The sequence below is a fragment of the Brachypodium distachyon genome, chromosome 4 (genome assembly GCF_000005505.3).
Source record: "Brachypodium distachyon strain Bd21 chromosome 4, Brachypodium_distachyon_v3.0, whole genome shotgun sequence".
Taxonomy (NCBI): Eukaryota; Viridiplantae; Streptophyta; class Magnoliopsida; order Poales; family Poaceae; genus Brachypodium; species Brachypodium distachyon.
This window is the reverse complement of record NC_016134.3, coordinates 11,180,408-11,192,965: the sequence shown is the minus strand read 5'-3', so window position 1 is coordinate 11,192,965 and position 12,558 is coordinate 11,180,408. Positions and strand designations below refer to the sequence as shown.

Below are 12,558 nucleotides of genomic sequence, written 5' to 3'. Positions count from 1 at the left end.
CGGAGAGCTGGTTTCTCGGAATATGTAAATTATTTCAACTTCAGTCAAATTTTATCTGCCAAGTATAGAAAAGAAACAGCAGCTCTCTACACCTACAATTGCCTCAAAGAGTCTTAATTGCTTCCTAATCTGTTCTTGCACATGTGCTGCACTGCCATATGTTCTTTTTTTAGTGATGACATAGACTATATCTTAGAACAACAGCGACGATGACGAGGGTGGAGGCCAAGGCTAGGCACAGCACAAAATTAATGAGGTGCCGTCGTCCATAATATATAAAACAGAAACTACCAGCGATAACCATGATCCAAGTTATAAGGACCAAGGAAAGCTGGACTTATTTTTATCTTTTGAGAAGTCACTATTACAAAACGGGCTATATCTCACGGCACATCAGTTACTGATGAACAACATCAGTGTCGGTCACGGCCTCGACCATTACTGATGAACAGAGCAAGGTCTGTCCGTACCCGCCCAGCCATACATCAGTGGCGGTCGCGCGACCATCATTTCTCGCAAGAGACATCAGTGGCGGTCGGTTAAGAGACGACCGTTACTGATGAACCACGCATCAGTAACGGTCGCCCTAACGTGCCCGCCACTGATGTGTGGTACATATCAGTAACGGTCGCTCTTGGCCCGACCGTTACTGATCATGTGTGGTACATAAGTAACGGGCCGAGTTAAAGCGACAATTACTGATGTACCCCCTATTATCAGTAACAGTCGCCCAAGTCACGACCGCCACTGATGAGGGTCGCGGTTTAAATACGCAGGACAGGGCCGCAGCTGGTCGCGTTGCGCGTCGTAACGGACCAGCTGCGGACCTTCTTCCTCGCCGACGACAAAGCCCTGCCCAAATCGGCCGCCATGGCCGCCGGTGAGCCCAGGTAGCCCCTCCTCCTCCCTCTCCCTTCCTCCTCTCTCCCCCGGCCGGCGGCGCCCATCTCCATGGCCGGCGGCGGCCCATCTCCGGCGAGCTCCAATCTTCGAGCCTGAAACTTCCCTCTCCCTTGCGAGATCTCTCTCCCTCCTGATCTATCTCGCCGGCCTCCAATTTCTCTCCGAAGTTCCCCAATTTCAAATTTTGGAGATCCGGCCGCCGGCCAAAATGCGGCCTCCTCGTGACGCCCGGAGCTTCCCTCTCCCTTGCGAGCTCTCTCCCCCTCCCGATCTTTCTCGCCGGCCTCCAATTTCTCTCCGATTGTCTCTAATTTCAATTTTTTAGTTAGCCCCGGTTAATTAACATCTTAATCCCCTTGTTAATGATTAGGCCGGCTAACTATTTTGCTTTGTGTTTTCTTTTGTATTGTGTTGTAGATCGAATGACCGTTCTTGGATGTACGCCACGGAAAGAATCAATGCTCGATGGGTAACTGAATGGACGGTCTTTTTTGGAGTCGCGAAAGGTGATATGGAACGAAAATGACTTGTGATGATGTGTTGTTCATGTCTCAAATGTGGAAACACATGCATGATGAAACCTGAAGATGTTCAGATGCACGTACTGGCATCGGGTTTTGTGAAAGGTTATTCTCGCTGGACTTGTCACGGGGAGGATGCGGTTGATGTCGGTAGCGGTAGCGAAGATGATGATGTCCTGCGCTATGATCTGGCAAAGGATTCTGAGGAAGAAACAAGGGTCGACGAGGAGGCTACTGTGGAAGGTGAAGGAGCTCCACGTGGCAGAATTGCCGAAATGCTAGATGACCTGTACCTACGGGACCAGCTGGAGGACCCCGAAGATGAGGCAGAGTCTGCTCAGTTCAAAAATTGTTGGAGGACGCAAATACACCCTTGTATGATGGAGCCGGCGAAGAAAACAACGTGCTCGAAGTAACGCTCGAACTTTTGAGACTGAAGGCAACATCATGCTGGTCAGACAAGGGCTTCCCGGACTTGTTAAGTTACCTTGCTTCGGTTTTTCCACAGCCAAACAAGTTGCCCAAGAGCACGTACGAGGCGAAGAAGATTACATGCCCGCTTGGATTAGATTGTGTGAAACATCATTCATGTCAAAACGACTGCATGGTATACATTGGAGAGTTCGAGAACCATGAGAGCTGCCACATATGCGGTGCATCGAGATAGAAGAAGAAAAACGCCAGAGCTGGCGAAGACGATGGGAAAGAAGTGATGAAGGGCAGGCCGACAAAGACTGTCCGGTATCTTACGGCAGGTGGCCGAGTTGAGCGTTGGATGTAGAACGTTAAGGACGCGAGGTATCTCGTCCATCGCGATCCGGCGCAGGCAGCATTCGATCCTGACGGGCACTACCGTGTGGAGGAAGCTGGGGTCCTAAGACACCTTGCCGATGGGACTCAGTGGAGGAACTTCGACACGGCATTTCCAGATTTCGGGGCAGAGCCCAGAAACCTGAGGCTCAGGCTCAGTCTCAGCACTGACGGGACTCAGTCTTTCTTATACACCCTTAGATACTAAAGTTTGTTTCTTTTGAAAACAGAGACCATTGGGTGACACTACTCATTTGTTTGCCTTTGTCCGCGGTGTACTATTTCGATTCACTACTTCCGAAGAAAGGTGTTCGAGGTCGCTACTGGAAACCCATCAAATCACTCATTAACACTGCCTGGAAAGTTGCGACCAAGGGAAAACTAGCTGGTAAAGGCTATAAAGACGAGCCTCACCACAACCACAGGTTCTCTTGCCAGCAACAGCCGGCCGGCAGTGTGTACTGTGGCTACTACTGCTGTCACATCCTTATGGAGAATGCCAGCATGTTCAAGCCTGAGTGGAAGGGGTCAATCGCAGCGATGGAAGAGTACTGGCAGCCCCGAATGACAATGGCACACTGACCTAAATGGGTCGTGTATAACATTCAAAGGGAGTTCGCCCATCTCATCAACAATGAGGTCATCAAGCCTAGTGGGGACTTCTACGAACGCGTGGAACAAGTGATGACTAGGGTTCACCCACAACAATAGCTTAAAACTTGATTTTGCTATGAGATTTTGACACTTTGTAATCAATGTCGTGAAGTGAGATACATTTGTATTCTTTATATATTTTAAATGATGCGGCTTTCTATACATTTGTATGCTTTAAATGATGTGGCTGTGTATTTTTCTATGCTGTGTTGTGTATTCAAATATATATTTTTCTATGGTTTTAATTAATTTTTTAATTACGTAAAATGTATCAGTGTCGGTCGCTCGCCCGACACTGATGTGGCAAAGCGACCGTTACTGATGTACATATCATCAGTGACGGGTGCGGAAACGTGACCTTCATCAGTAACGGTCAGGTCGTGCCGCCCGCCACTGATGATGGTACATCGGCGCAGCGACCATTACTGATGATAGGTACATCAGTAACGGTTGGAGCGACCGTTACTGATGAAACCCATCATCAGTAACAGGAAGTTAGTAACGGCGGCCCCGACCGTTACTGATGTTGTTTTTCGACCGTTACTGATAAGCCTCTCTATGGTAGTAGCCCACTTGCGATCTGGCTTAAATTGTACTATCCAATATACATTTCACACGTGTGCATGGTAAATAGCATGGGTTATGCACTGATGGTGCATCCACCATCGACGGTGATGACTTGGCCGGTAATGTAGGAGGCTGCTGACATACAGAGGAATGACACCGCCGCAGCGATCTCTACCGACTCGCCGTTCTTCCGCATTGGGATCCAGGAGTACTCCTGCTCTTGGACCTCCGGGTCTATCTGTACAATACAAGCATAGATAATTATTGATCGGTGGTTTACTAGCAGAAACAAACAAATTAGTGTTGTTCATAAGGATAACTTGGATCATTCATGTGGTTATTGATAGTTGCTTACATGTCTTATCATGTCACTGTTTGTGAAGCCTGGGGCGATGGCATTCGCACGAATCTTGTCATGGGCCCACTCGGTGGCTAGGCTCCTTGTAAGTTGGTTCATTCCTCCTTCGTCGTCAGCAACAACAGAAACAAATAAACACCTCAAATTTAATTTGACTAGAGATTCTTAGTTAATTATGATTTGTATTGTCTTTTGCCCTGATGTGAATTACTTATTATTAATTTGGAACTTACATAACTTACTGTTAATAATAATGTACATGTGGGTCCCACTTGTCAGAAACACCATCAAACGATCTTAATTACCTGATTTGGGTTCTTTGAGAAGATCTATCCGAAAAAGTGTGGTTTTGTGAGACTATTAGTCATAACTGTGGCCTGAAACCCTAGTCCCAAGAAATGTGGTTTTGTGAAATTTACTCTTCTTTGAAAGATATTTGGGCCACTGTTTGAATCTTAAGTTTACAGTATTTCTTTCGCTAGGCCGATTGTCGGCATTTATTTAGGTCAGCCTGGATGTGAAATTAGCTAGGCACATTGGCCTACATAGTTGTGTTTCATATGTTTTCGAACTTCTTTTATTGCTAATGATTCTATCTAAATGTGTGTAGGCCACTTTCACACGCTTATCCTAACTAGAGGCAGCCTAATAATGTGTTTGTTTCCTCTTAGACAAATGGTCAATTAACTAGTGCCTACCAAAATTTATGCATGAATAGTGCCTAACAAAACATAATTTCTTTTACAAACATAGGACACACACATGCACATGAAAAAGGATAACGGTAGTTTTTCTCTGCATCAATTGATGCACATGTACATGGGTATATTATTCAGTTTAGTTACCAGTATGTCGAGCTTGCCGACGAAGGTATGCTTCACCGTCTCCATGAGCTTCTCCCTGTCGTCGCGCGAGGAGACGTCGCAAACGGAGACGGTGACCTGAAGCCCCTTCTCCTCCCACGCCCGGCGGCGCTCCTCGAGCTCCGCCGCGTTCCGGGAGCACGTGTGCACACGCGCCCCGAACCCCGCCAGCTCCTCCACGATCGCATGCCTGCAGATCCATCCAACAATCATCCAGCAAGCACACGATTAATTTAGCTAGACGTGCATGAAAGATGCCTATGTGATTGCATACGTCGTACGTATATACAGTATATATACGTTACCCGATCCCTTTGCTGCCGTCGGTGACGAGCGCCGACCCGCCGTCGCGCCTGCCAGGCTCCACCGTTCCTCCCTGCTCGCGCCGGTAGCTGCCATGGATCGATCTCTATCTGTTTGCCAGACAACTAATTTGCCTTGGATGTATATGGTTCAATGGTGTATGGAAGTTATATGTAATGCCGGTGCCAAACGTACGACGACAAGGACCGGCCAATTGGCAGTGAGTGGCCTGAGCCAGCCAACGCTTAATCTTTTTGTACTAGATGACCTTGATTAAGACTTCATTAATTTTTCTAGATATCATTCGCATGTGGTTTGTAAAATATATAGCTAGTGGGTGTGCATCTCGCTTAGGTTTGTTAGCTAGGGGAACACGCTCAAGCAATCATAATTAATCTGCAACTGACTTTACAAAACTAATTAATCTCTAGCTGTTAGACTGTTAGTTACACAAACAAAGAATAGATTATTACCGAAGACTTTCCATGTGATTAACAGTACTCTTGCAGTTCTCTTTCTTCCGGCAGTCATAAATTAAAGCCCTCTGTTGTTGATTATCAAAATAATGCCAACTGGCCGTCAGTAAGCTGTAGACTTTGTCAAGTGTTCCAATGCTAACAAATAGGGTGTGTGGCTATATATATGTTGGTTGATTTTGAAGCAAAAGGGTTAGATCTAAGTTGACCAACCAGACTCATTGGATTAGTATCTAAATCTCATTTTATCCCTTTTTTCATCATCCTTTTCGAATCTTAAAGCACAAATCATGTCAAACTGCTGAGGAAACAACTTATCTCAAACTAAAAATCAGACAACTTAAATGTTGCAAAACTGTATTGTATATTGTTGGATTCCACGGAGATCAAGCCAAGGCACGGTCGAACAGGACAGAACGCAGCAGCAGAAGGTATATGAGCGTCCACGGACACAGCTCCAAATGCAGGCTTCAAAGGTGTATTTTTTGAAACTGACTTCAAAGGTGTATCGATGGTCTCTATCCAGCACTGAACCTATTGTCACGGAGTGGCCGGCTCCGGCTGGCAGGACCGTGCTGAGCCGGCGGCGAGATAAAAAAAATTAAATTCTTTCTTGTGCTTGCAATTTTTTTGAAACGCGGGAGTAAACTCTCAGGCAAGATGTGGATTCTTCGTGCCTATGATCGAGCCTATATGGCCTACCTGACCGTTAAGTTCAGACTTTCACGCAGGGCATGCATGCAGTTTGTAAACACGTAGTTACAGAGCATCGGACACGTAGTGATAATGTCGGAGAGCCGGTTTCTAGAAACACATTTAGAATTGTATAGTAGATTATTTCAACTTGACAGTGAAATTTCATCTGCCATGCAAGTACATGAGTAAACAGTTCTCTCCACCTAATACATAACTGCCTCGAAGAGTCTTAATTGCCTCCTAATCTGTTCTTCTTGTACATGTGCTGTAGTGCCATAAGTTTTCAGTGATGGAGACAGACTGACAGACTATTTCTTCGAACAAATGTTGATCGATGATGAGGAGGGTGGAGGCCAAGTTACAACGCATAATAAAACAGAAACTACCTCTACCGGTGGCGATGACCATGATCCGAGTGATAAGGATCAAGGAAGCTGGATCTTATATATTGTACTTTCGAGAAGACCTCTTGTGATCGGTGGCTTAAATTGCAGTACCCAGTTTCCACTACATTTTTGGGATGTTGCCGATATTTATTTTCCCAGATGTACATTCCACATGTGTGCATGGTAAATAGCATCAGTTAAGCACTAATGGTGCGTCCACCATCGACAGAAATGACCTGGCCGGTAATGTAGGAGGCCGCTGGCATACAAAGGAATGACACAGCCGCAGCGACCTCCACCGGCTCGCCAATCCGCCGCATCGGGGTCTTGGAGTTCTCCTCCTCTAGGATCTCCAACTCTAACTGTTCAGTTGCAAACATAAATAGTTATGGATTGGTGATTAGCAGAGGAGAACAAATTAGTGTTGGTCATAAGGATAACTTGGATTATTCATCTGGTGATTGATTGTTGCTTACACTATTTGTCATGTCGCTGGTGATGAAGCCTGGCGCGATGGCATTCACACGAATCTTGTCATGGGCCCACTCGGTGGCTAGGCTCCTTGTAAGCTGGTTCGTTCCTCCTTGGTCGTCACCAACAGTAGAAACAAATAAACACCTCAAATTTGACTTGAGCAACCACTCTTACTTAATTATGATATGTATTGTCTTTTGCATTGATGTGTGAATTATTTACTTATTATTAACTTGTAATAATGTACAATATTCTCCTACCTACTGTCTTGCTCTATAAAGAAGTAACTTTTTAGTACGATGATTGAACTGAAAAAGTGAAAAGATCTTAGTGCTCAGATATTACTGACTACTATTTTGCCACTCACATAACTTACTGTTAATAATAATGTACAATATTCTCCTACCTACTGAGTTATTCTAAAAAACGTAACATTTTAGTATGGTGACTCAACTGAAAACGTCTTAGAGCACTCATGATTCATGAATAAATGATACTCCCTCCATTTCACAAAGGTTGGCGTATTTTGTTTCGTTAAGACAAGGCTTTGACCAATGATAACTCTATTAATATGTGCTTTTACATAAATGAAATTTATATCAGTAAATTCATCTTTAAATGTTCTTTCTAATAATCATGATTTTGCATCATATATGTTACATATTAATAGTGTAATTCTTGGTCAAAGTCTTGTCTTAACGAAACGAAATACGCCAACATTTGTAAAATGGAGGGATTACATTCTAAATATAGTAACTGAGATAGGACCTCGAAAAGTACATATGCACATGTACCTTTTGTGACAGCATAAAGGGCGGAATTTACGTAACTAATAGAGCCACCAATGGATGAGATATTGACTATGCTGGCCCCTCCTATCTTGGACGAACGAAGGAGGAGAGGGTGCGCGAGCTGGCAGAGGTGGAAACACGATTCCAAGTTAGTCGCCATGAGATGTGAGTACTCCTCAGGTAACCACTTCACGGCTGGCTTGAAAAGTAATTGCCCTGCGTTGTTCACCTGCACCAAAAATTTCAGGGAACTAAATCATGTTGTACGACCATCAATTTGCACGATAGAATGATTTGTATTGGCAAAATAATTGAAGCATTGAACGTAAATATTAAAATTGCATGAGGTAGCATATCTATTTGTTTGTAATGAAAGATGTGGATATTTGTTAATATTGGAAAAGTAAGTTGAGTTTTAGTTGTTGTGAAGATATTTGGGCCACCTCTTGGCTGATAAGTTCGTAGTATTATTTCTTTGGCTCGACCGATTGTCAGCTTTTTGCTTGGTCAGACTAGGCATATGGGTTGGCCTGTGTAGTTACGTGGTGTATGTTTTGCGAACATTATTTTACTGGTAATGATTTATGTAAATGTGTGGGTTGTTTCTCCTGCTTAGGCAAACTGGATGCAGCCTAATAACGGTTTCGGTTTTCTGTGCGAGAATAGCAGCTCCTTGCGACATATGGACCGGATCGATACAATGAAATGTGGGGGATCCGACGGCCATGCATGATTAGGGGTGTTAAATTGGAACAGATAGTGCACAAATACGAATTCAAAGTCGTATACGGTCAGGAGTATTGCACGAATAACTATCAAATATGGTACATTAATGGATATTTAATCTAACATCACGCAGAAAACAACAACATAGATATTAATCGAACATAGATATCAAATATGGTCCAAGAATGATGTTCTCAGCATAACCAAGGAGGAGGCTGCGGCTTGGAAGCAAGCAGGCGCACGGATTGACGTGCTCTGCTCTGGACCTTGCCGAGAACCATGTTGTTTTTTCCTAAACTTTGTTCCCGGGCCGCTACGCGCGACCCTCTTTCGCAATAAAATGGATCGCTGCATCCGTTTCATCAAAAAAAAATATACCACTTATATCAAGACGACGACAAAAATGATATGTTAAAATATCACTCACAACACACTGTTTTGTAATTATCTCTTATTAGCATGACAAATTTAAACCACAATCAAAACCCATATTGACTTGCCACCTACGAGTCTCATGAAAGCATAATATCTCGGAGCTAAAAAAAAGACTATGTGCATGACAGCTATGTTGGAACTATCCGATTGATTTCATCAAACAGCTCTTCCTTCCTAAAAATAAAAAGAGAAAAAGACAGTTGACCAACCAATAATCTATTTTCCTTTAACAGATCGATCGAGCTAGCGCTCAAGGCCGGTAACTAAGAACTGATCAACACGATGAATTCCGTCCATTATTTAATCTCGATGTGCAGAAATTAATTTAAGCTATATTAATTACCAGTATGTCCAGCTTGCCGACGAAGGTATGCTTCACCGTCTCCATGAGCTTCTCCCTGTCGTCGCGCGAGGAGACGTCGCAAACGGAGACGGTGACCTGAAGCCCCTTCTCCTCCCACGCCCGGCGGCGCTCCTCGAGCTCCGCCGCGTTCCGGGAGCACGTGTGCACACGTGCTCCGAACCCGGCAAGCTCCTCCACGATCGCATGCCCGATCCCTTTGCTGCCCCCGGTGACGAGCGCCGTTGTGCCGGCCAGGCTCCAACGCTCCTCCCTGCTCACGCCGGCAGCCGCCATGGATTATGGATCTCTAGCTCTGTATTTGACAGTCAACTAATCTGCGTAGCTTGGATATATATATTGTCCAATGGAAGCCAAGCAGAGAAGTTATATGTAAGGCCGGCGCCAAACATACGATGACAAGGACCGGCCGGTTGGCATTCAAAACCTTTGGTTTCTTTTTCCCTAAAGAAATGTTCTTAATTAATTATTAAGACTTAATTGGAAATCTGTGGCATTTTTTTAACCTCTCGTATACTCGAAGACTTGATCGGTAATCCGGTATATCTACAAAGTAGATACCATTTGCAATTGGTTAGTTCACTAATTAGATACCATTTGCAAGTGGTTAGTTCACTAATCTCTAACTCCATGGGCCGGGATTGCATCTCGCTTGGGTTTGTTAGCTAGGCAAGCACGCTCAAGCAAACATATTTAATCTGCAATTGGCTCTGCAAAACTAATCTCCAGGCTAGTTGCACAAGCAAAGAATAGATTAATACAGAAGACTTCCAGTGTGATTAATAATGGCGCAGTCTTGCAATTTTCTTTCTTCTGGCACTTTATTCTTACCAAAATAATGCCGATGGAATGTGTTGCTTTCCAACGCTAATTAACAAATAAAGAAAGAAGCGAGACGCCAGACTTAACAATATTTGTCACATATGCCATGGTAATTAAGAGATTAGATAAGCTAAGCACTAATTGTACGGCCACCGTCGACGAAGATGACCTGGCCAGTGATGAAGGAGGCTGCAGGCATACAGAGGAACGACACCGCCGCTGCAACCTCCACCGGCTCGCCGCTTCGCCTCATCGGAGTCTTTGAGTACTCTTTCTCGAGGACATCAGACCTTATCTGTTCCATCCACAACAATTAATCATTCGCTGTTCCATTTTGCTTGTAAATAACTCTTTTTTCGTTCCGTCAATAAAAGTATTAGACAAGAACACTATGAGAATGATACATATCCAAGCGGGGTCATAGTTCATACATTTCTTGTCATATCGGTGGTGATAAAACCTGGGGCGATGGCATTTACACGAATGTTGTCATTAGCCCACTCAGAAGCAAGACTTCTCGTGAGCTGGTTCATTCCTCCTGCGTATATGACAACAATATATACATACATTTTATGAACAAACCATGTTGTAGTTAGGACTCTGCTATGCTCTACAAAACCACAAGAGACCCATTTTCTCTTTGCAATGAAACAAACAGATGCATATACCTTTTGAAATGGCGTAAAGCGCGACGCCTGGATAGGCAATTGAACCTGAGATGGTGGAGATGTTGACGATGCTGCCTCCTCCGGCGATGGATGAGCGGATGAGAAGAGGGTGCGCGAGCTGGCTAAGGTGGAAGCTCGACTCCAGGTTAGTCGTCATGATATTCGAGTAGTCTTCGGCTGTCCACTCCACGGCTCTGCCCCGCATTGTTCACCTACGTCAAGTAATTATTGTAATTCCGATAAATACATACATGGACATAGACGAGGGTCCCCATACTTTCAATGAAATTTCACCATAACTTTGAAAAATTCTGTCATTTCAGCAGGCAACAAAATATTTTCCTTTCGGTCAAATTCCCTGAATTGAGTTTGATTTCAGTCAATTTCGAGTGAAAGTTTTGCTCTTTTCGACAGACATGCAAATAGAAGTTTGTGAAATTCCATGGAACATAGTGATGCCCGAAATACTTACGGACAGTAGTGTAGGACGTACTGATCAAGTAAAGAGAAATGTGGAATTAATCTACTTAGCTAATTAAATTAAGCTAGCGTAACTGTACCAGTATGTCGAGCTTGCCATCGAAGTTCTCCCTGACAGTCTCCAGGAGCTTCTCCCTGTCGGCGCGCACGGAGACGTCGCAGACAGAGACGGTGACCGGAATCCCCTTCTCCTCCCACCGGCGGCGGCATTCCTCCAGCTCCGCCGCGTTCCGGGAGCACGTGTGCACACGAGCCCCGAACCCGGCCAGCTCCTCCACGATCGCGTGCCCGATCCCTTTGCTGCCGCCGGTGACGAGCGCCGTCGCACCCGCCAGGCTCCACCGCTCCTCCCTGCTCAAGCCGGCGACCACCGCCATCTCCTCACCACTCACCGGAGCGAGTATACCTATATATGACTCAATGGAAGGGCACACGCACGGAATGCAAACAGAAACTATACAACACGGAGTGATCGCCTCCACACATACATAACGGCTCCGGAAGCACATGCGCCACACACGTACCACGACGACCCAATCTGGTGAGATAGAGAGTGTGAGCCATCATTTGAAACCGGTCAAGTTATTGTCAGAGTAGGAGGAGAGTCTTGGAAAGTTGACTTCATTTACTCAGGTTCACAGCAACAGGTTTTTTTTCTTTCAACGCTACCAGGGCAATCTTGTTACATTTCCGTCTATATTACTCCATCCGATTCATAATATGTGTCTACTGTATACTAAATTTGCGACAGTTATTATGAATTAGAGGGAGTACTACTTTATTTCTGAAGCAGACACGTTCCTACCTAGTACTCTTATAAAATTACATAAGCAAGAAGGTGTACACATAACAACATTAAACATTCTGACCTGAATTTGGAAGTTAAAAACACATCAACACAACAAGTATACAATTTCCCTCAAAAAAGTAGTATACAATTTCCCTCTTGGATCAAAAGAGGAAATCAACATACATATACGTACGGTGTGGATGGATATGCTAGCTAGGAGAGCCTGCCAGCCAGCACTAAGCTAGCAAACTCTGGATTATTACAGAGGCCAGTATATATGTATTGCAGAGAGATCAGTGAGACTCGGAAGTTCAAGGATACATATTCGTCTCACGGTACACACACCACTCGTTGTTGTCGCCGCGACCCAGATTGATAGCGCAAATGTACGTCTCTGGTTCGCAGCAGTTGGTGTCGTTGAACCAGCTGCCGCACTGGCTGCAGCATATGTCCCCAGGAGGAATGCAGGTGTCC

General features: G+C 44.7%; 2 protein-coding genes and 1 pseudogene across 3 annotated transcripts; all 3 read right to left on the bottom strand.

Moving 5' to 3' along the window:
• Nucleotides 1–3,662: 3,662 nt before the first annotated feature.
• LOC100823087 (tropinone reductase homolog At2g29360) lies at nucleotides 3,663–5,090 on the bottom strand. Its single transcript, XM_024454857.1, is given in 5 exon segments — nucleotides 3,663–3,693; nucleotides 3,811–3,917; nucleotides 4,659–4,866; nucleotides 4,982–5,019; nucleotides 5,022–5,090. Coding segments are annotated over 4 exon segments (309 nt in total). The 5' UTR covers nucleotides 5,076–5,090; the 3' UTR covers nucleotides 3,663–3,693; nucleotides 3,811–3,908.
• A 1,180-nt stretch (nucleotides 5,091–6,270) lies between these two features.
• On the bottom strand, nucleotides 6,271–9,932 carry LOC106866905 (tropinone reductase homolog At2g29290). The gene is made up of 4 exons (XM_014903344.2): nucleotides 9,307–9,932; nucleotides 7,806–8,031; nucleotides 7,014–7,120; nucleotides 6,271–6,899 (listed from the first exon to the last, which is right to left on the bottom strand). Exons 1-4 carry the CDS (start codon nucleotides 9,598–9,600, stop codon nucleotides 6,735–6,737), a joined length of 792 nt encoding a protein of 263 aa, XP_014758830.1. The 5' UTR covers nucleotides 9,601–9,932; the 3' UTR covers nucleotides 6,271–6,734.
• Nucleotides 9,933–10,107: 175 nt separating this feature from the next.
• On the bottom strand, nucleotides 10,108–11,765 carry LOC100837004 (annotated as a pseudogene). Its single transcript, XR_001408085.2, has 4 exons — nucleotides 11,375–11,765; nucleotides 10,815–11,026; nucleotides 10,578–10,684; nucleotides 10,108–10,441 (listed from the first exon to the last, which is right to left on the bottom strand). The product of XR_001408085.2 is annotated as a tropinone reductase homolog At2g29150-like (transcript).
• Between the last annotated feature and the right edge of the window lie 793 nt (nucleotides 11,766–12,558).